The 25,152-nt window shown below is 38.9% G+C and overlaps 1 protein-coding gene across 3 annotated transcripts in view; it reads right to left on the bottom strand.

Annotated features, from left to right (window-relative positions):
* The window catches only part of LOC124615459 (nuclear factor of activated T-cells 5-like), a 403,737-nt gene that overhangs the window by 41,947 nt on the left and 336,638 nt on the right, over positions 1–25,152 (bottom strand). For all 3 annotated transcript variants that reach the window (XM_047143361.1, XM_047143362.1, XM_047143363.1), the window contains exons 5-9: positions 18,198–18,495; positions 13,021–13,211; positions 12,734–12,915; positions 12,468–12,652; positions 1,171–1,333 (exon numbers count right to left, since the gene is read on the bottom strand). In XM_047143361.1, coding sequence (XP_046999317.1) covers positions 1,171–1,333; positions 12,468–12,652; positions 12,734–12,915; positions 13,021–13,211; positions 18,198–18,495 — 1,019 coding nt within the window. The remainder of the gene's footprint in view (positions 1–1,170; positions 1,334–12,467; positions 12,653–12,733; positions 12,916–13,020; positions 13,212–18,197; positions 18,496–25,152) is intronic.

Raw genomic sequence — 25,152 nt, 5'->3', positions numbered from 1 at the left:
ACTTTGCTCAAGTAATATTACATAATTTAAAGCAAATGGCACATGTACACTCACTCACACATCAAACTTATATATGCAGAATACACGCACAGGCACCAGTTGCTCATTTCACAGCCACACACATACATACATAAATAAATATCACAAAACAAAAGAGCCATGTGCATTTGCTTTCTCTTTCAAATAAAAAGTGCAAAAGCAACAACAGTATTAACCTTATGGCTCAGTTTATTATTTAAAAAAAATAAGTAAACTGGGTCACAAGATTCGCAACTGAAGCCACTTTTTCACTTAAATAAATGTGACACCCAGTGCTAGCTTCAATTAAGTTATAAAAACTGTAATAATAACTACACTTTTGCAAAAATAGCATTTGACTCTGATCAGAATCAAGTAATTTGCATGAACATAGTGAAAAACTATTTTCCTCCATATGTGACTGAATTCCATTAAAAACAAAATTAATATAAGCTAGCAATAAGTTTCACATCTGTATCATTGTGTGCATGCTAAAGTAAGCATGCTTATAGACCAACATACGTTTTGAGAACAGTCAGTTTATGGTTATTCATGGGTGAAAATGTGTGTATATTTAACAACTGAAAAAACTTTCCATAAAATGGATGCATGGTGTCTTGTTTACACCAAATACAAGGCTTACAGAAACAAAAAATTAAGGTACAAGAAAGTAACAGAAGTAACAGAAGTTAAATTTCCTTAGTATTATCCACATCTTCAGTAAGCATTTGTGTTCCGAACCATGATTAACCATATGAAATGGCAGAAAAGTTATGAGCATTGTGAATTGAAACAGATGACTCTTAATTCTTGGATTTCCAATTATTGGAACAATAATCCACATTTTAATAATTAAGACTTTCTTAAAATTTACAAACAGCTTTCACAAGACTTCTTTTCCCACCAATGGGCAAGAGGCATAAAAATCTCTCTTGTTTCTCTTAAGGAATCAATTCTTGCAGTTCTTAGTATAATATGAGGATGATGAGCACAATTAATGAAACTTTCAACATGTGATACCTCTCATCTAGAGGTGAAAGGTAAAATGGCATTAAATTTTTGACTTGCAAATAACTTCTCTTGCCTGATAATGTTAAACTGACTGTTCATAAAATGGCCACATGGCTTAAGCTCAGTGCACTTTCTGTTTACCTGGGGCTTGGAGAGCTGCAGCTACTACAGGATTTGTAGTAGGCAGGTAAGTGAATGTGTGAGGTTCACTTGTCTTACCACTTGACATAACAAGCAGCTTCACTGTCACTGGTTCACTGATGTCTATCCGTCTATATGGGGGGACTGTGCACACAAGATGAGTCTGAAAACAAAAAAGAAAAACATTGTCTTGAAAAAGTACTGAAAAAATACATTTTCTACCAAAAGATATTCTTCAATCAGTCAATTAAGCACTTAATAATTTGAATCAATGCTGTTGCAATGGCCAAAATTACTCTGTGAATAACAAGAAAATACTTTAATAAGTGTCACTCTGAGTGAGGATACTGTAATCAATCTTCTTTTCAACCATGTCATTATGTTTTATTTACGAAGAAAACTCTCATCCAGTTGTCTGGACATTGACACTAGCTTTCTACACTTGAAAGGATATTGACAAGTATGTCTGTTTAAGCCATATAGAGTCACTGATATGTTTATGTTTCTGAAATATGAAGTGATGAGAGGAATTAAAAATAACTGAAGATAAACACGTATAGAAATGTGTGATTCATCAGTTCATTTGCATTTATTGCTATACAGGTATTTCTAAAGTATGTGCAAAAACTGCCATCATATTTCAGATTATGAGAGGTGTCCCAAACAGGGGGGACAGTGGGTGGACAGAGATGGATCAGAGAATGGCATGAACACAAAAAAAAAGATACACATCATACAGATTGTGGATGGCACATTTTGTAAGAGGTGCAAAACAACACGAAAACTCTGTGCTTTATTGAAAAAAAAATGATCCACAAGAAAATATGGAATACAGAAATAGATACCACAGCCATTGTTACCAGCCCACTCTAGTCAGTATGGTACTCTGTAGAAAAAAAGAAAACAGTGAAGGTATTACTATATTGCACTATATTGGAAAAAAGAAGATTTGTATTGGCAGTCATACACTGTGGACCAGAATAGCCAACACCCTGAAAGCAAAAATAATTATTCACTAGCATACAACACATTGCACACAATAAGCAAGAATCTGCTTCTGCACAAATACATTAATAAAAATGGAATAATCACTTTAAAAAGTGGCTTTTATTGTTGAAGAGAAATTGGGAGATCTCTGTGCACCAAACTGAAGGAATACCTTTGATGCCGAAAATTTTAGAAAACAGACTCCACTTTCGAATGGAATTGTTTAGAAACTGAACACACATTTCCCAGACTGCCTCCAAACCCCAATGATTAGTTTTGTTGCATTTGGTGCGGAAGGACCCAGGTTTGATTCTCTGCACCCAGGTTTGATTCTCTGCACCTCCTCATGTTTTTTCTGAGGCAGCGAAGTCTGGAATGGGCTCTACTCAGCCCCATTATGGCAAATGAGGAACTGTTTGTGTAAACAAGCTGCAGCTCCATCAGGATTCATCTACTGGCAATGACAGCTGGAGAGATTAGCAAAATGCTTATCGCATATCCCATTATCACAGATCACTCCTCATACTGCTTTATAGGCAGCAGCTGGCCAGCTGTAACAGGTCTAAGGCCTAATCTGTGAGCGGTGTTTAGCTTTTAGTTTGTAAATACTTCCCACAGATCTTTAAGTATTACACTGGTAATGAGAAGACAGATACTTTCAGGGCTTAAAAAACATTGGACTGGCCACCCAGAACTGCAGCTGAATTACCAAATGAATTTTGCTTTGTCATTACTGCAGAACACTACCAGAATAGTTAAAGGAGAACTCTGGTTTCTCTTTTCCCTCCTCTTATCCACCTTGTGATGGTTAGTTACACAAGTTGTATCACAAACTCAGTCATTAAACACTGTGAAAACTGCTAAAACCACTTTGAGATCATTTTATGTAGTAAACAGTACCTCACTGTCAAATGGTGTAGTAAGAAAATATATATGTCCTTGAATGTAAGTCAAAGCTTACACAGCTGTTGTCACCACCAGTAAAATTCTTCAGGGTATGTAACCTTATTGTCAATATGTAAAATTCTCCAAAGTATCAGCCACTGTCACAAACGGCCCAAATTGAGAATTTTACATACTGACAATACAGTCACTCAGCTGAATAGCCTGAGGAAGGCCATTTATAACACTGGCCGAAACACTGGAGAACTTAACATATTGACAATGCAGTCACATACACAGAAGAATTTTATTGACAGTAGTTTTCAACTTGTAACCTATACTGTATATTTCACCTTGAATGAGCATTAGATAATTCATTGTTGTACACTTTAAGACAGTAATGCATTTTCAATTACCACTTAATTTGTTTGTTAGTTATGGACTCCGATTCACAGTAAGTAGACGTGTTACTTCTCTTCCAATGTTGTTTGCAAACATTGTAACTCCTTTGGTGATAATACTCAGTAAATGTCTGAAGATGGCCTTGTAAGCCGAAAACCGGGTTAACAATAAAAGTAATATTGTAGAACAAAAGCAAACTGGTGCTTTTCAGTTACTATAATGTTGTTCTACCAAGAACCGACGGAAGATTCTGTTAACAATCAGTAATAACTTTGACATGTAAACAATATTTGTATTTCAAAACTCAAGAAAGTGAATGAGTACTGCTTTCAATTAATTTTACAGAACAGTACCCAAGTTACACACTATAACAATATAAGTTTCAGTTATACTGTTTGAAGGACACATTCATAAGCCATGAGCACCCCTGCTACTGTTTATAATCAGAGAAATGAGAACTCGGACTATGGTAATTTTTTCAGTGCAAACTATTGCAAAGGTAGGCGTTCATGAACACTGTTGCACAGAGCTTCTTAATAATTGTGTATATAAAAGACACTTTATCAAAGAGAAATTTCTGTGTAACAAGTGAAACAGGCTGCCAGGTAGCAATAATCTCTCTCCCCCCCCCCCCCTCCCCCTTCTAACTCCTTCAACAAGGAAGCCATAAAACAGTTAACTACCAACACTGTTTTCTGAAAGAAGTAGGAAGCTTAGTGTTTAACATCCCACTAACAACAAGGTCATTAGACACCAAGCACATGCCTGACTTGCGGAAGTATGGAGAAGGCCTTAAAAAAAAAAACACACACACACACACACAAATCTGGGTGATCAGATTGAGAGCTGAAATGCTATCCTCCTGATACAAGTCTTACTGCTGTGGCCACCTCCCTCAGACCGTTTCCCGAAACCAATTGACCTCCACAAATTACTGAAACCCAGGACTGTTGCAAACATCTGCACCATTTTAAAACCTGCTTTTACTGTGTGAACAAAGAACAGGACCCCAGATGCCAAGGGGCTTCAATTGAAGCCAAGCAGCCCAGTCCAGACTGTAAACTATACAGGACACAAATGGTATAAGATACCAACAATGATCACTGTACAATAAAATATACGACACCTGCGAACAGACAGTAAAACACATGGCATGGCTTTTTTAAAAGCCCTGATGAAATTTAACAAACCATGGAGGCATAAAAATGTTTCTGATAAAATGGAAGGACGTAAGAAGTTTAATGGGCAGTAACATATTTCATAATGGGAAGAATAACATATTATTTCTGACCAATGTCACAAAAATGGAAGAAATTTCTACCCTATAAGGTAGAGAATGTACAGAATAGGGAAACCAAAAAAATGAAAGGGGTTGCACATACAAGAAATGGGCATATTGTCTACTTGGTGCCACTTATCACTGATCTGTGGATCCTACTTTCACCCAGTCACACAAGATGCCAACCTTCATGTTTGCCTACTGTGGTCCTCATTGGCATTTCAAGACTCCAAGCAACCAGTGACCCAACCAAAAATATTTACAATCTTAGCAAGATAGACAATGCGATCTCCCTCACCATGTGGATGGCCAACCACCTTTGGATCAGCAGAAATCTGGTTTTTCACTGGTATTGCATCTCAGTTGCTTTGTGAACATTTGTAATGCATTAATGCAACTGCATCCAAAGGCATGCACAATCTTTTTATTAGATGTTTCATAATGTTCAGTGCCTTGAGGGACATTGTCTTTACACCCTTAGGTGTGGTTACCAAGGCTGCCTTTTTTTTCCCCTCTCTCCCCCAAACAGGCCTTATGATTGGTTAGATGTACAGCCCATCTCTCCTGTGCCACACTCTTATGTGCCATTTTTAATTTCAGAGGAACACTTATTCAATTATTTGCTGGATATATTCCGATCTCTGTCTCCCCCTAAAGTTTTTGTCCCGACGAGTCATTCAAGGTGTCCCCCCCCCCCCCCCCCAACATCTTAACACATGTCCAATCATATTGTCTGTTCTTCTAATCAGTTTTTTCAAGATATTCCTTTCTCACCAATTCTGCACATAATGTCCTCATGTCCTATCACTTCTTTTAATTTTCAGATTTATTCTGCAACATCACATCTCGGAACATTCTGATTCTCTCTCTTCCAGTTCTCCTACAGTCCATGATTCACTCCAACAAAATACTTAACGACAATCTTCCATCCACACCAAGTGACTAATATGAGTCAGGCCATTAGTCTTGTTTCATGGAGAATACAAATTAATAACGTATGTAGTTCTCTATTGGTCACATTGGTGTCTGAAGTTCCATGCAGCTTTTGAGGATGATGCTGTAGTATACAGAGAAGTTGCAGCATTAGAAAATTGTAGCGAAATGCAGGAAGATCTGCAGCGGATAGGCACTTGGTGCAGGGAGTGGCAACTGACCCTCAGCATAGACAAATGTAATGTATTGCGAATACATAGAAAGAAGGATCCTTTATTGTATGATTATATGGTCGCGTAACAAACACTCGTAGCAGTTACTTCTGTAAAATATCTGGGAGTATGCATGCAGAACGATTTGAAGTGGAATGATCATATAAAATTAATTGTTGGTAAGGCGGGTACCAGGTTGAGATTCATTGGGAGAGTCCTTAGAAAATGTAGTCCGTCAACAAAGGAGGTGGCTTACAAAACACTCGTTAGACCTATACTTGAGTATTGCTCATCAGTGTGGGATCCGTACTAGATCGAGTTGACGGAGGAGATAGAAAACATCCAAAGAAGAGGGGCGTGTTTCATCACAGGGTTATTTGGTAAGCGTGATAGCGTTACGGAAATGTTTAGCAAACTCAAGTGGCAGACTCTGCAAGAGAGGCGCTCTGCATCGCGGTGTAGCTTGCTGTCCAGGTTTCGAGAGAGTGCGTTTCTGGATGAGGTATTGAATATATTGCTTCCCTCTACTTATATCTCCCGAGGAGATCACGAATGTAAAATTAGAGAGATTCGAGTGTGCAAGGAGGCTTTCCGGCAGTGGTTCTTCCCGTGAACCATACGCGACTGGAACAGGAAAGGGAGATAATGACAGTGGCACGTAAAGTGCCCTCTGCCACACACCTTTGGGTGCCTTCCGGAGCATAAATGTAGATGTAGATTTCCTTATGGTAAACCATTACCAGCTCTCTAAATCTGATCGAGGTTGGCTTACCTCCGATAAAAATTAAGTTGGTTGCTTGACCATTTTTAAATATTTTTTTATATGTGATTACCCTATAATTGAGAAGTTCAAAAAAGTTATAAAAAATTTTATCTTGCACCATTACTGAATGATGGCCATTTTTATTTGTAATGCAAGATAGTTTTTCAATATGGAGACATTAGCATTAATTTGAATATCTTTGCACTGGATTAAGTTACAACATTGCAGTTGGCATGATTGTTTTTAGAAAAGTTGTTTACTATCTAAAATACCCTAAATTCAAAAATAATCAGTCAAAATGATTACCAAAGCTTAGTACTGAAAATTTAGAAAATTCAATTTTTAGACCCAATAATAACATCCAAGGAGTGATTTATCAGAGTGTACTTTTTTCCTGCAGTTAGATATCAAACTACTAGCCTTGCACAGAACAAGAACGCTGACAAACGATTCCTTACTTTTTTATAAATTTTTGAAATTTGAAAATCTTTTATTTTTTCTCAAGTTTGGGGATAGTTACACTGGTGGGACTGAATATAAAAATCTGATTTTTGCACATTTTGCACGCCTATATGATAGCAAAATACTGTAAAACCTTCAACACTGATATTCAACTGTGAACAAAGACATGAATTTTTGAAAATGAGAAAATATTTCAAATTGTACAACACTTGATCTTATGGCTGTTGCCTAGTTCATGTGTGATAGTGGTTAGATGTACTCAATTATTATTGAAGTTAAGGTGCTGAATTGTACGCAAAAACTCAAAAAATTACTGAACTAAACATTTATATTATCTTGACAATTTCAAAAATAAATATTTTAAATCAACATACTTTCAAGGTGCGGCGCTTTCTACTCCTAGTGGTGATTATTAAGAACTCTTATATCCTCAGACAGCTTTTGTGATATAGAATATGACCTCCCACCCAGTTGCTGTGGTAAGTTTAGCTTCCTTAATACATTTTTCCTTTGGTATCCAAACTTAATCATCAGTAAACTTCTTGAATGACGTTCTTGGGCCAGAAAGGTGGTAAAAATGCACAAAAACATCATTGTTTTCCAAACTTATTCTTTCAACCTGTGCAAGCCATCATTGTCCACCATACACACATGCCACTACATCATTTAATGTTAAAGACAGAGATGTAATTTTATTGACACAATGATCCTCAGAAATTTCAATTTCTGATAGTGTTGAACTAAGTTTTCTGCAATGCCAAGGAATTTGTGGAATTGAAGTGTTCTTTTTATTGCAATACAGTTTTCAAGTCTGGTCTGAACTGTAGTTTTGATATGAAGAACTACCTCTTCTTTAGCATATGTTTTTGAGTGGGGTCTGCCTTTAGCAAACATTATTTTGTTTTTGTCCCAGACATGTTTCACAGCAGTTGCAGCATCATCAGTGTTTTTTTTATTATTGTTATGGGTGTTAAGCATAAGGAATGTTCTTTACTGTTTAAATACATACAAATATTAGTTTCTAAATCGTAATTACAGGTTTTTGAGGAGCACATAAAATTGTGTATTCATACCTTTTTACCACATAGTGTGGTTTTCCTGCTGTATTACATTTTTACAGTGTCTGTTTTTCTTTACAGTTTATCATCTGCAACTATATACAACTTTACGTAGGGAAAACATTAACGCAAAAATTACAATTTCTAAACTGCTTGTGTCTGTGTATGTGCGGATGGATATGTGTGTGTGTGTGTGCGCGCGAGTGTATACCCGTCCTTTTTTCCCCCCTAAGGTAAGTCTTTCCGCTCCCGGGACTGGAATGACTCCTTACCGTCTTCCTTAAAACCCACATCCTTTCGTCTTTCCCTCTCGTTCCCTCTTTCCTGATGAAGCAACCGTTGGTTGCGAAAGCTTGAATTTTGTGTGTATGTTTGTGTTTGTTTGTGTGTCTATCGACCTGCCAGCAATTTTGTTTGGTAAGTCACATCATCTTTGTTTATAGATATATTTTTCCCACGTGGAATGTTTCCCAGAGAGAGAGAGAGAGAGAGAGAGAGAGAGAGAGAGAGAGAGAGAGAGAGAGAGAGAGAGTGAGAGAGTAAGAAAAGGAGGGAGACAAAAGGAGCTTCAACATCAAGGTGATTACCTCTTCTTTCCTGATGAGAAAGAGGGTGATGCCTTTAATATTATCCTTGCAAAAGACATACATGTCCTCTATTGTAAGAATTTGGTCTGTGGTCATTCTTTGTAGGCTTGCTTCACTCACTTCACATTCTATTGTACCACCTCCTCCATTGCATGCATTTTTACTATGGCAAGAGGCAAAAATAGTGCCATTCGGCCTCCAACCCAAAACCTACTTTGTGGTTGCAAAGATTTGTAAAATTCTTTTTGTTCCTGTATTGACAACCACTTTCATCTGAAACAATATTATGTAAAGGATAGTTGCTACTCACCATATAGCGGAGATGCTGAGTCACAGATAGGCACGACAAAAAGACTGTCAAATGCACAACTAACATGCACATGACCACGGTCTGTGGCAGTTAAAGCCAGTGTGGCTAGCTTCTTACATATTTTTGAAACAGATGGACAACTGAAGTGTTGTGCTCCAAGTAGTTGCTCAGAATATAAATTGAGTAACTGCAAACTTCACCTTTCTCGTTCTTGAAGTGCAGAACAAATGGATGCACAACTACCTGTTCACTGACCCAGTGATACCCTTGTATTTCACCCTGAACCACAAATGTAAAGGTTTCTGCAAAATCAGCTAGACTATGAATGCAGTTTCATAAAATTGCACGTTTTTGTCCTTCAAAAAGTTGCTGCAGATTTTAGAAACATAGTGGTGACATCGGAGATTATCTAAGTTATCAATTAAAGATTCGATGTAACCTTCCTGAGATTTAACCACCGTTATTTCAGCTTTGTCAGTTGTGACCCACCATTTGAAGGTAAAATTGAGAGGCATTTTCTCTTCAGATTTGTTAAACAATTCAAGACCAGTTTCTGTACCAAGAAATTTATCACACAAACTCATCATCCAGTCATAATTGTTGGTGCCACGAACTATTAAATCTAGTAAGTCTTTGTAGTTAACATCATTGAGCTTTGCACCCACAGTTTGACATTCTGATGACATAAAGAAACACATATCAAGCGTGTTCCTGAGGAACTGGCAAAAGTACATCACTCAGGATGAATGTCACAAAATTTTGAGCTCCCAGTTTCCCATTCAGTATGAACATTTTTGAAAGCTACATAAAGTTCGTTTAGATTTCATACCACTACTCATTTCTAGTTTGTAGTTTTAACTCCATTTATAACAACTCTTTTGCTATCTTTGCTACCCAAGTACATTCTACAGTTTATCATCATCTTCAAAAAAACTGCAGGATCTTTTCAATTGTTTCTTCACTTATATCTGCTCCTTTCTTCTTTTCTAAAACTGGTAGAATGCTTTGCTCTTTCATTGATTTGGTTAGTCTAACCAAACAATCAGAAATGTTTAAATTGTTAACTATTTTTTCTCTCAACTATGAGCAAACCTATAAATTTTAACTTTTTTCATTTTAACTGTAACTGAACACTTACTTTTTAATTTCTCGATTAACCTCAAATATTCAGTGTTGGGTGATTCTGGAGGTAGGTTTTCTTCTTTCTTAGAAATGCTATTGATAAAAAAAAAGAGTGATTCTGTGTCTTTTCTAATTTTGTCTGAAATTCGATGTTCCTTGCTTTCAATAACTGCTTTTCTTTTTCCACTGCTCGGTTTTCTTATTTTCGAAGCAGTAAACACCTCTAAATTAGAACAAGCAAAATCCAATTGGCTAATAGCTTCCTCAGGAATATAAATGCCATTAACAAGGTTACACAATTCTGGTTCTGAATCCAGGATGAATATTCCCGAATAACAATTTCAGCACAAGGAATTTCCACAAATCACATTAACTTTCACTCAAGAAGCTGTTTTACTCACAATTAACAAGGACAAATGTTAAAGTTTTATTTACCTCGAACCTTTAGTGACTGGCCTTTTTTTTATGAAATTTGGGTGAATCAGAGCATTTTTTTTTCCCCAAAAATATGACTGTACTTCAGAATACATTTCTCCTCGTGATACTCGCAAACAGATGACACAGAAGAACTGACTTATAATTTAAACAAAGTCATTAATATTTTTTTAAGTTTCTTGAAACTGAACCATAAACCGTTTTGTGACACACTTCACTTACTATCTGCCCAATAGAGCACAATTCATCCATTTTCTTACTTTCCAATTAGTCTTACAAATTTAGTTATTTTTAAATTTTAAAATTATTTTAGTTAGTTAGAAATAACACTCACAGCAAAAGCACACAAAATATTCTACACTTTCAATGTAGTATGTACATCCTATCTAACATAGGTTTCGGAAGAGACTGACTACAGCAATACCACACCCAGTAAGTGTCGTGGGGATACACAGTTCATGTACAGACTTGTCACTGACTACTGGGCTCCTGTGCAGACTTGTATATCTGTTCGCTGAACTCCTTTACACATTTGTCTTGAGGACTAAACTCATGCACAAAACTGTAGCCTTCTCAACAATAGAGATATTTCACATGTTTATTACTTTTATCATTTCGAACTCTTAATGATGTGCTACTTAATTGAGAATAAACGTAGATGTAAAAGGGGCATTTTTTTAACATAGAATTGTTTAATATTTTGTTGTTAAAATAAATAATACTAACTACATACAGGGTGATAGTGCTAACAACAACCATAAGATTGGCTGTTGCATAATGTTAATTATTTCCTCACTTTCAAAAATTCATATCTTTTATCACAGTCAAATATAAGTGTACAAAATGTGCGAAAATCAAATTTGTATATTCAGTCCCACCAGAGAAAACTTTGGTGGTCATGTTGAATGGTTACTTTTGAATTTAGGGTATTTTGGCTAGTAAACAATGTGTAGAGGAAACTTTTCTAAAAATAATCATGTCAACTGCAATGTTGTAACGTAACCCAGTGCAAAGATATTCAAATTAATTCTAATGTCTCCATATTGGAAACTGTCGTGCATTACAAATAAAAATGGTCATCTTTCAATAATGGTGCAAGATACTGTTTTGAATTTCTCAATTATAGGGTAAGCAGATATAAAAAATCAAAAATTTAAAAATTGGTCAAACAACTTCACTGAATCACTTCATATGGATTGAGCCTTCAGCATTTGACAACAATAATTAAAAGAGTTGATAGGACAGAGGATCGCCGTGTAATTTGTTTTCCAGCATGGGGCAAGCAAAGTATAACCACGACACAAAATATGAGACTCTGAAAGAACAGCTATGAATATTTACCGTGTCTTACAACATGTGTTTCTGCAGGACAATGATAGCTGAAATGAGAAACCACTTCACACTAAATTTTCAAATACAAGAATTAAGGAAAAATGATTTGGTAATGTTAAGTGACACATCATGATTGTATGAGAAGCCTCTCGTATTTCCTAGAACTCTTAAATACTGATAGGGACGTGAAGAGGTAACTGATACAAAACTGCACAGAAAGAATGATAAGGATTGCTCCTACAACCTGAACAGGGTCCTGTTTTGCCACTGATATGTAAGTCATGGAGATTTACAGTATTTAAAGAAACAGAAAGGAAAATTAAGTTCCGAAGTTGAACTGAGAATGCTTAGTTGTATGCATTCTTGGACAATTGCATGATACTGAAAAATGTCACTGAAAGTAGCTAACTATCCTGACTTATTAAAACTATGTAACCATAAACTGAACCAGAACATTTGCCTGTAGTAGGCAAACAACTACATATCAACAAGAGGTCCTCATGCATGCTCATTCTATACAATCTGCAATTTACCTGTTGAAGAAATTCCTTATCAGGTTGGACAGATTCTTCCCAGCACGGGTCTGTGTCACTGTGCTGGAATAAAACCCTGGAGTCTTTCAAAAAGTTCTTTCCAAGAATAAAAATTTCCATTCCACCTGTACACGGACATGATGATATTGACTTCTTGCAAATTTCAGGAACTCCAGGAGGTTGTGCTGAAATAGATGTAAGTGTACTGTTAGCAATATCATTTTAACGGTTATATCATTATTCAGCTTCATTAAAGTATCACTTACTGCACACAATGGGCTGTGAAGCAGTCTGTAGAATTTCTGTAGAACCATCATCATGAGTAATAGTGGTCCTAAAAACCATACGGCATCGAGTAGATTTCTTCTTATTTCGTGTACCAGACTGTTCAGGAAATCTGTGCTCTACATCAACATTCCGTTCTTTCAAAATCCCAACACAGTCACAGCTATAAGTCAAATTACTTATTAGACAAATTCCACACTGAAGTTCTTTAGTTTTACAGGTATTTAATAATAATGTATATACAAAATCGCAAATATAGAATACTTACGTTATAACCATGTCTTTAGTGGGATCAAAATCTACTTCAATAACAATTGTTCCATCAATTTTTTTTTCCACACACGGTGTAGAATTCTTCCCACTTACTCTGCAAGCTTGATAAAACATATGTGGTGCAACACGGCCCATGTCAGTGCCAATGAAAACTTGCATTACTGCTGGTTTGTTGTACCCAACAAGCTACGACAAAAAATATGAGAGGACTTTTAACTAACCACAATGACATTTTCTTCACATCAGTAAAAAGAAAATAATCAGAGTTATAAAAATTATATCCTACAATGTTAATGAAATTATTAGAATTAATTTATATTTTAACAATAATCTGTCTTGCAATGTGACATTCATGATAAAATCAACCAGATGTCATTAATTCAACACAAAAATACCATCTTTATCTCTTTGGTAATTATGTTCTTGAAACAGTTTTTGCCACTGAGTCACTGCCATATTGTACTGTACATTTTGTGCCCACTATGACAAATTTTGGAAATGTCGTTGACATTTTTGTACTAATATAATTAACTTCAATTGTAATCATTCATTTCCATTTACACAATTTCTTTAGTGTTTCTTTGTTGAATCATTGAGAGATTTCCATCACAAAACAGTATGATGAACACCTTATTACCAGGAAAAAAAAGAGCTTTCATGTACATGAGAAGAAGCAGCTTTACAACATTGAACATAATCAAAAACTTCCAAAAACATCAAAAAGTTGGGAACCTACAGTCAACATTTGTTGCAGTAAACACTGTCAACAGCATGCTGAGCTCCAACACCATCGAACAGTTAGTTGTGATAAGTGTCCCACCTTGAAATACGAGGGGGACCCAAAAATAACCGGAATCGTAATGCTGCACATCGTGTACTTGCAGTAGCAGGTCGCGCCATCAGAGGGTTGTAGTAGGAGCTCTGCTGAGTCATTCTGCCACGCAGCATCACCCAACAGTGAGAAGTGTGGTTTCTTTAGCAGTTCTTTGAGTGTGCGTACAGTGCAGACATGACACGAGGAAATGGCTAGTTATGGCTAGTTCTTACGAACAACGTGCGGCAGTGAAGTTCTGTTTCTTGCTCGGAAAGAACGCTGCAGAAACTGTTGTGATAATTCAGACAGTCTACAAAGACCATGCTCTTAGTAAAATGCAAGTGTATGAATGGTTTTTCGGTTTAAAAAGGGAGAAATGGTGGTTGAAGATCAGCCCCGTTCCGGGCGACCTTCAACTGCTCGAAGCGAAGACAACGTCGACAAAATCCGTGATCTCATCAGTGAAGATTGACGCAGGACAATCGACCAACTCGAGAACTTGTCTGGGTTGTCCTGAAGCTCAATTCAGCACATCTTGACAATCAATTTGGGGATGCAAAGAGTGGCAGCAAAATTCGTGCCGAAGCTTCTTACCGGAGATCAAAGGGATCGTCACATTCAAGCCTGTCTTGAAATGAAGGACGTGTTCAAAGATGATCCACATTTTTCAACAAAATCATTGCAGGTGATGAGTCGTGGTGCTATGGGTATGATCCAGAAAGTACATAACAGTCATCACAATGGATGTCACCTGGCTCAACTCGACCAAAAATAGCTCGACAAGTGAAATCGAATGTGAAAACGATGTTGATCTGTTTTTTTGACATCAAAGGGATCATACACTCTGAGTTTGTCCCTGAACACCAGTCAGTAAACCAACAATTTTATTTGGAGGTTATGAAACAGCTTCGCAGAAGTTTGTCGCGAAAACGTCCGGCTTTGTGGGATTCTGGCGTGTGGTTCCTGCATCACGACAACGCTCCCACGCACACGGCTCTCAGCGTTCGTCAGTTTTTGGCCTCAAAAAAGATGACTACCTTGACCCACATGCCCTATTCGCCGAATTTAGCACCCTCGGACTTCTTCCTATTCCCAAGGATGAAAAGAGACCTGAGAGGGAAGTGTTTTGCGGATGTGGAAGACATAAAACGCAATGTCATGAAAGTGCTAGCAGGTATCAAAGAGGACGAATTTAAAAGGTTCTTCGACCACTGGAATAAACGTTTGGACAAGTGTATTAATGCTAATAGAGAATACTTTGAAGGAGATTAAGGTTGTATTTGAAAACAATGAAGTATATGCTTTCTAGAAAAAAATTCCGGTTATTTTTGGGTCCCCCCTCGTACAGGCAGTGGTGACAGACTGATAGGTAGTGTCTCCCAAAGTCCACATTAGGTTGGGAGATGATGGTTTTCTTGTGAGACGGTGAAGCCAAGAAACATGAATTCAATATAAAGGATGTGGTGACAAACTGATTTTACTAATAATAACTAAACTGGCAGGTAAATTCATAAAAGACTTTTTTCCTTTTTTTTTTTTTTTTTGCATATCAGATGCTCCTAACATATGCCACTATAGCAGCACTCCACTCTGACGTAGCTGGTTTGAAGTTTCATGATTAGAGAGACTTTTCATTGTTACTACTTTGCAAGGCAGGCGACATGTGATGCTGGTGGTATAAGTGGTTGCAGTGGTGTTTTAAAGTTCCTAACCATCAGGCTTCGTGCCAATTTACAGCGTTAAATTTCAAATCTGTCCGAGTGTCTCATGGAGTAAGGACATGTGGCAATGTTGCTGGTGATATGTTTGACACATGAGGACGTTAAGCTCAGCAATCTGCTTGGTGCTATTTCAGAGGCATAGTCAATGGCAATGTGCTGACACTAGGACCACATACGGCTGGTGCCTGATGACCAGGCACACACGCCTTACAGTACTGCCCTGCAGGTTGCCATCAAGCCAGACACCTGAAGCTGATGCTGCTCGACTTCACTGCACCGGCTGCTGTAGTAAAGAGGGTGCCATGATCACCGGACACAGCCAGCACTATTTCACATCCATGAGACCATGCAACACCAGCCACATCCTGGCATCCACATGCTGGGCGGCTTTTGTAGGACCACCACCTGCAGCTCTTCAGCAGTCGATTCAGATTCTCAGTAAACAACAAGTCTGTGATGCAGTGCTACTGGAGAAAGAACACCAGTGCACCACTAATTGTGACTGTGAGTGATTTTGACCTTGCAGAGTAATCTATGGTGACAGGCTGTGCACTTTCTCTCGCACCTTTGTACAACTGTTTTCAATAAGTGACAATTACTTTTATTAGATTGGGACGATCTCTAATGTTCTTTCATAGAGAATCAGTAGTCTGTTGTTAGTGTCTTTTATTGCTCTCGTGTAGAAATAACGACACTGCACACAAGAATTTGAAAACAGTCATTTTGTTAGAAGATGTGATCATTCTGTGTGGTCTATTTGAAATTGTCCCATGGGGTTACTGGGTGATGTCCACATCACCTGACATTCTGGTAGACAGACACTTAAATGCAGTTGACTTCAATGGAGTCTCACAAGTCCCAGTCTTCAATCCTGCTGGAGCTCTTACGTGCCGAAAGTCTTGCTTATATTATGTATGTATTGTAATTCTCTCCCCAGCTGGACATGAAAGAACTGGGTGTAGCTTTGGGACCTTGACTATTATGTGCTCTAATTCTTCCCAAGATGAAATAAGCAACAATTAAGTAACTTTTTTAAAAACCAAATATTCAGCAAAGAGATTTCCCTCTCTGAGTGACAGACTTTCTAATGATGACATGTTGTTACAGATGTTCAATTAGATAAAGCAGCAATCATCCAAATTAATCCAAATTTTAAGAAACAGTAAATAAAAATATATGGATAATTTTAAGCTTCAGTTTGAGTCCCATTTTGTTAACATTCTACCCATGATTACCTACAAATGTGCCCAACAAGAACAGAATAAATGTAAAGAGAATATCATAAGCCATTATCTAGTTGAGCATATCATAAGCCATTATCTGGTTGCTCCATGGCGCTACAAAATCAACTAAGGAAATGAAACAAAATAAAAGTCAAGATTCTCCCTGCAATAAATCTCTACTTTCAAGAATTTGTTTATTGCACATAGTGCACTTCATGCATAAGAAAAGAAATAAGTATTTCCTACAAAACTGAATTCTATACTTTCAAGAGTAAATAATTAAGAAGAGCACCTTCAGAAATTCATTTGGCAGAAAAGGGTGCAAGACTCTGAAAATAAGAAATAACACCACTGAGTAAAGCTCCTATGGTGAAGCAAGATACTTAGAACAGAACTTCGGGAACGGGGAAGGATGTATCAGATTGCAGTATGTATTGTGGCAAGTTTGTATCTACATGTATACCCTCAAGCCATATGATGATATGTGGCAGAGGGTAATTCTAGTAACACTATCTGATCCCTCCTCTTCTATGTTCCAGTTGCAAATGGCACATGGGAAGAACGACTGGATGAATTTCTATATTAGCTCTAATTTCCTGAATTCCCTCGTGATTATTTCCCCAGTGTAAGTGGGAGGAAGTAATATGCTGTTTCACTGTTCCTGGGACATACTCTTTCGGAATTTTAATAGTAAACCTCTCAGTGATGTGGAACACATCTGTCGTAGCATCTGCCACTGTGGTTTGTCGAGCAGCTCTGTAGTGTTCTCATGTTGACTAAACAATCCCGTGACGGAAAGTGCCGCACTTTGTCGGATCTTGTCTATCTCTTCTATTAATTCGACATGGTGAAGCTCCCAGACTGATCAGCAATACTCAAAGGGTCTCAACCTGGCATCTGTTATTCCTACTATTTGTTTTATGTGGTCATTCCACTTAAGGTTGCCCTGGATGGTCACTCCTGGGCATTTTACAGTAGTTACAGTTTCCACCAATTTGTCACGAATAATTTTCAGTGTAACTGCGGAGTAGTGGATCTCTTCTCCTACATGTGCACTATATGTTACGTGTATTTATGTTCAGGGTTGACTGCCAGTTCCTGCACATTTCATCAGTCCTCTGCAGGTCTTTCAACAGTTCACCACAGTCCCCTGACATTGCTACCACCTAACAGACAACCATATCATCAGCAAGCAAACATCCTTGTGCACCTTCCGATGTTATCCACAGAATGAGAATTAATGACAATATGCATTCACAGCTAAGCATTCATTCACAGCTGAGCATTCATACAGAGTATTAGTACAGTATGAAAATAGATACCAAATGCACCAACACAGTAAACTCATCATTCACTCATATTCATATGTAATTACAACCAAGAGTAAAAATGAAACATCAAATTGCACACTAACTTTCACTATCGGGAAGCCGTTGCCACTTCGGTCTTTGACAGCACCGCGGCTGCCCTCCGTCTGGTAGCGAGCGCGGTGCTGCTGCTCAGGCTGGCACAATATCTGTAGGTGACTCCTGCCATCTCGGCTGATGTTCGACAGCTGAGTGGACAGTGAGACGGGACCCGTGTTGTGGCAGCCGGAAAGGGCCAGCGGCCTCGCTGGCGGTGGACCCTGCGCAGTCCGTGGGATGCCACCGGTACTGTGGGAAACCGACGACACGCCTCTACCTGCCTCTCCCGTAGCTGATGTAAGAAGGCTACACGAAAAACATAAGAGAAGCACATAAAAATCATTATCATTGTTCTCTCTCTCTCTCTCTCTCTCTCTCTCTCTCTCACACACACACACACACACACACACACACACACACACACACACATACACAAAGAGGCAAACTACATGTACACGTGATCACTATCACTGGCCACTTTCGCTAGACTGTAATTGTTACATTGAATAAAAGCACCAATCAGGAGTGAGAAGGGAGAGGGATAGCAGAGTTTGGTTTGGAGGGGAGGGGGGAAGAGAAGAGTTTGGTCTGGCAAAGCATGCAAGGACTACTGTAGAAGGTGGCAGGACAATACTCGGGCTGTGTCACGAGGCTGTGATGAAGGGAGGGGGAGTGCAGAAAAGGTGGTGAGTAGAGAGGTGTAAAAATAGGTGCATACGTCGGCAGAGAGTGAGCACAATGAGGGAGATTGGATGTGAATTGGGAAGACATTATAGGACAGAGGAGGCAGAAAGTGTTGGATTGAGGATGTGGGGACAGTAGGTTATCGTAGGATAAGGTCAGAATAATTTTGGGAGTGGATAATGTGTAGTAAGGATTACACCCATTTGCACAGTTCAGAAAAGCTGGTGGTGGCAGGGGAAAAGCAGATGGCCTGGGTTGTGAAGCAGCCACTAAAATCAAGCATGTTACGTACAGCTGCATGTTGTGCCACAGGGGATGATCCACTTTGCTTCTGGTCAGTTTGACAGTGGCCATTCATCCACTTAGACACTTGGTTGGTAGTCACAGTAATATAAAAAGTTAAGCAATTATTATATCAGAACTGGTATGTGACACGGCTGCTGTCACAGGAGACCCAACCTCTGTCTGGTAGGGCAAGCCTGTGACAGGACTGGAATAGTAAGTGCTTGGTGGTTACATTAGACAGGTCTTGCACCTGGGTCTTCCACAGGGATATGATGGCTATGGCAAGGGGCTGGGAGAGGCATAAGGATGGATTAAGATGATGTGGGGGTTGGATGGACAATGGCACACAAGTTTAGGTGGCGTGGGAAGGACCTTCTGAAGAATGTCCCTCAATCCCCGGCATGATTATAGATAATCAAGACCATGACAAAGGACACGGTTTAATTGTTCAAATCGAGGTGTCAATGGGAGCACTTGTTTGTAGCTGGTTCTTGGTAGTGGTGGAAGGACTCTGTGTGTGTGTGTGTGTGTGTGTGTGTGTGTGTGTGTGTGTGTGTGTGTGTGTGTGTGTGTATATATATATATATATATATATATATATATATATACATATATAAAAAAAAACAAAGATGAGGTGACTTACCGAACAAAAGCAGGTCGATAGACCTGCCAGCGCTTTTGTTCGGTAAGTCACCTCATCTTTGTTTTTTTATATATAATTTTTCCCACGTGGAATGTTTCCTTCCATTATATATATATATATATATATATATATATATATATATATATGGCATGCGAAACCTGTTTGCAGACTAGGTCTTGGGCACAGTGTCTGTCTGCGAAGGCATTTGCGATACCTTCAGTATACTGGGCAAAGGAATTCTTGTCACTGCAGCTATGCCACCCTCATGTGGCCAGGCTATATGGGAGGAATTTTATGGTGTGGAAGGGATGGCAGCTGTTGAAATGCAAATACTTTTTGTGGTTGGTAGGTTCAAAGCAGAAAGAGGTGTGGATGGAGCCATCAGAGAAGCAGATGGGAGAGACTGTGTTGAGGCTGTGACTGAATGAGGACAGGGTTTCTTGGCCCTGAGTCCAGATCATGAAGATATCGATGGAGCTGGGCCAGACCAAGGGTCTGGGGTTTTGGGAGGCTAGGGAGGTTTCCTCTAGATGCCCCCCCCCCCCCATAAAAAGGTCGGCATAGAAGGGTGATATACGGGTGCCCATGGCTTAGCTGTGGATTTGTTTGTATACCTTCCCTCCAAAGAAGAAGTAGTTGTGTGTTAGTATTAAGTTAGTAAGGTATATGTGGAATGAGGTAGTGGGTTTTGAGTCTGAAGGACACTGGGAGAGGTAGTGGGAGTTATCATTACAACACATTTTCCACTCCTGAAATTACCCCAGCCTCAACCTGCAATAACCTACTGTCCCCACATCCTGCACTCAACAGTTTCTGCCCCTGTGTCCTACAACCTCCTCCAAATTTACGTCCCCTCACCATCATTGCGCTTGCTCTATGCCAACACGCCCCTCTCTGCTTCCCTCCTTTTCTGCCGCCCCTCCCCCACAGCCTCTCGACACTGCCCAAACCTTGTCCTACTGTCTTCTACAGAAGTCCCTGCAAACTCCACCAGACCGTGCTCTTGTCTCCATCCACCTGTACTCTGCTGCCCTTCCCATTTCCCAGCCCCACTCCTGACTGCTAATTTTGTTCAACGAAACAGTTCCAGTCCTCCTAAACTGGCTGGGGATAGCTGTAGTGTGTGTTTGTGTGAGTGAGAGAGAGAAGTGCATGTGCTGGTGTGAATGTGTGTATAATTTTCTTTGGCTGAAAGCTTAGTGTGCAACAGTCTTTTCATTGTGCCTGTCTGCAATTCAAAATGTCATCTTTAAGGAGAGTATCAAAAAATCACTTTCATAATTGTTGATATTCCAATGTATTTATGTAAATATTAGCAAAAACCTTGAATTTCTTGTCTGACTGAGTTAAGTTTTTACTGACACTCTAATATTCTTTTGGTTGGGTATAGGCTATACACATGATGACCTTCAGAACATGATGACCAAATTGTAGAGGAAACGTACAATGTAATAGAGAGAATAATGGACGAAAATAAAAAATGCTGCAAAATAGTAATGGGAGACTGGAACGCCATTGTGGGAGAAGGGAAAGAGGGAAACATAGTAGGCAGTCATGGTCTTGGAAAGAGAAATGACAGAGGTGAATGGTTAATTGACTTCTGCAGGGAAAGGCAGCTGATAGTGGCAAACACATGGTTCAAGAACTATAAGAGGAGGCTCTACACTTGGAAATCACCAGGGGATAAATATAGAAACCAAATCGATTTTATACTGGTAGAAGAAAGATACAGGAATGGAATCAAGAAGGTGCACACATTACCAGGTGCAGATATTAATAGTGACCACAACTTACTTATGGCAGAAATAGAAATAAGAATGAAAAAACTGAAAAAGGCGACAATGGTGAAGAAATGGGATCTAGAGAAGATAAGGTCCAACAAAGAACAAATTACAGAAATGCTGTCTCGGGACTTTCTAAACACATTACGAGACAAAGAAGCACCTGATAATGCCAACGAGTACTGGAATATGTTGAAAGAAGGAATCATTAAAGCAGGACAGCAAAATATAGGATATGTAAAAGGGAAAAGGTAAAAAAAACCATGGGTCACACAAGAAATGATTTCCAAGATGGAGGAGAGAAGAAAATTGAAAAACAAGAACACTCAAGATGCAAGAAAGATATACCGAAGGTTAAATAACGAACTGCGAAGAGAAACAGAGCAGGCTAGGAAAAAATGGCTAAAAGAGGAATGTGATGAAATTGAAGAACTGGACAGGAAAGGAAGATACGACTTACTATACAACAGAGTAAAGACTATGACATGGGAACAAAACAGAGCAGGAAGTGCTACTATGGAAATTTTGAGTAAAGACGAAGAGGTAGTGTATAAAGATCGTGACGATGTCCTCCAGAGATGGGAAGAATATATAAAAGAGCTATATGACACAAATAGCAAACCAGAAACTCTGGAACTTGAATCACACAACAGTGTAAGTGATGAAGAGAAAGGACCGACCATCATATTGGAAGAAGTAAAGTCTGCTATTGCTGCAATGAAAAATGGCAAAGCAGTAGGTACAGATACAATACCGGGAGAAATACTAAAATGCTTGAACCACAATGGAATAAGAGAAATATTGAGGTTATGTAATAAAATATATGACAGTGGTGAATGGCCTGAGGACTTTTTGACAACAGTAATGATTCCATTGCCGAAAAAACAAGGAACCAAGAAATGCAGCGAGCACAGGACAATCAGCCTCATTTCACATGCAGCCAAAGTGATGTTAAGAATAATTAATAAAAGACTTGAAAAAGTAATAGAGGAGAATCTCGGCGAGGAGCAGTTTGGCTATAGACGGAATACGGGCACCAGAGATGCAATAGGGCTCCTACGAATCTTAGGAGAAAGGTTTATTGAAAAAGGAAGAGACCTATATATGTGCTTCATCGATTTAGAAAAGGCATTTGACAATGTGGTTTGGGACAAGCTGGCGACTATTATGAGGGAAAAGAGAGTGGACTGGAAAACCAGAAGACTTATAAACTCATTGTACCTTAATCAAAAAGTTTCAGTTAAAGTGAGAGGAGAAAGTACGAACTGGATCAGACTAGGGAAAGGAGTAAGACAAGGATGCTGTTTATCACCTACTCTTTTCAACCTGTACTTGGAGAATATGATTGACCAATGCTCATTAGATGACAAAGGAGTAGAAATTGGAGGAAGAAGAGTAGGGTGCTTGAGATTTGCTGATGACATGGTCCTTCTAGCCACAGGGGAAAAAGAATTACAGGATTTGGTGGACACCATTGCAACTAACGGAAAAAAATATGGAATGAAAATTAACACAAATAAAACAAAAGTATTGGCAATAGGAGGAAATAAGGAACTAAAAATTGTGCTGAATGGAGAAAAACTAGAACAGGTGCAAAATTTTAAGTATCTTGGAAGCAGGATAGACACCGACTGGAAGTGCACCACAGAAATTAAAACAAGGATAGCAATGGCAAAAGAGGCGTTTTATAAGAAAAGGAGAATCTTCTGCAGCGGTATGGACAGAGAACTCAGAAAGAGACTCATAAAATGTCTTGTATGGAGTGTTCTTCTATATGGCGCTGAAACATGGACTATGAGGAAAAAAGACAGAGAAAGGCTGGAGGCTTTTGAGATCTGGACATGGCGGAAGATGGAAGGAATAAGTTGGATGGACAGAGTAAAAAATGAAGAGGTACTGAGAAGAGTGGAAGAGAAACGGCAGTTACTAGATGTAATAAAGAGAAGAAAAAGAAATTGGATTGGGCATATATTAAGAAAGAATGACGGACTGATAAAAACAGTTTTAGAAGGTTATGTAGAAGGGAAAAGAAAGCGAGGAAGGAAGAGATTCCAGATACTGGATGACATGATGGACGGTACAACATACAGCAGCCTTAAGAAGGAAGCAATGGATCGCAGAAAATGGAGAGGCAAAGGACCTGCTAATATAGCAGATAACTGATGATGATGAGGCTATATATCCATCCTATCCCCAACCAAAAGAATATTAGAGTGTCAGTAAAAACTTAACTCAGTCAGACAAGAAATTCAAGGTTTTTGCTAATATATTTTCCTCTTTTAGTATTAGATACATATTTACATAACTTATATATTAAAACCTCCCCCCATGAACCATGGACCTTGCCGTTGGTGGGGAGGCTTGCGTGCCTCAGCGATACAGATAGACGTACCGTAGGTGCAACCACAACGGAGGGGTATCTGTTGAGAGGCCAGACAAACGTGTGGTTCCTGAAGAGGGGCAGCAGCCTTTTCAGTAGTTGCAAGGGCAACAGTCTGGATGATTGACTGATCTGGCCTTGTAACAATAACCAAAACGGCCTTGCTGTGCTGGTACTGCGAACGGCTGAAAGCAAGGGGAAACTACAGCCGTAATTTTTCCCGAGGGCATGCAGCTTTACTGTATGATTACATGATGATGGCGTCCTCTTGGGTAAAATATTCCGGAGGTAAAATAGTCCCCCATTCGGATCTCCGGGCGGGGACTACTCAAGAGGATGTCGTTATCAGGAGAAAGAAAACTGGCGTTCTACGGATCGGAGCGTGGAATGTCAGATCCCTTAATCGGGCAGGTAGGTTAGAAAATTTAAAAAGGGAAATGTATAGGTTGAAGTTAGATATAGTGGGAATTAGTGAAGTTCGGTGGCAGGAGGAACAAGACTTCTGGTCAGGTGACTACAGGGTTATAAACACAAAATCAAATAGGGGTAATGCAGGAGTAGGTTTAATTATGAATAGGAAAATAGGAATGCGGGTAAGCTACTACAAACAGCATAGTGAACGCATTATTGTGGCCAAGATAGATACGAAGTTCACACCTACTACAGTAGTACAAGTTTATATGCCAACTAGCTCTGCAGATGACGAAGAAATTGAAGAAATGTATGATGAAATAAAAGAAATTATTCAGATTGTGAAGGGAGACGAAAATTTAATAGTCATGGGTGACTGGAATTCGAGTGTAGGAAAAGGGAGAGAAGGAAACATAGTAGGTGAATATGGATTGGGGGACAGAAATGAAAGAGGAAGCCGCCTGGTAGAATTTTGCACAGAGCACAACATAATCATAACTAACACTTGGTTTAAGAATCATGAAAGAAGGTTGTATACATGGAAGAACCCTGGAGATACTAAAAGGTATCAGATAGATTATATAATGGTAAGACAGAGATTTAGGAACCAGGTTTTAAATTGTAAGACATTTCCAGGGGCAGATGTGGACTCTGACCACAATCTATTGGTTTATGACCTGTAGATTAAAACTGAAGAAACTGCAAAAAGGTGGGAATTTAAGGAGGTGGGACCTGGATAAACTGAAAGAACCAGAGGTTGTACAGAGATTCAGGGAGAG

This window comes from Schistocerca americana, chromosome 5, assembly GCF_021461395.2.
Source record: "Schistocerca americana isolate TAMUIC-IGC-003095 chromosome 5, iqSchAmer2.1, whole genome shotgun sequence".
Taxonomy (NCBI): Eukaryota; Metazoa; Arthropoda; class Insecta; order Orthoptera; family Acrididae; genus Schistocerca; species Schistocerca americana.
The sequence above is the reverse complement of the archived record's forward strand: the minus strand, read 5'-3'. Positions and strand labels throughout refer to the sequence as shown.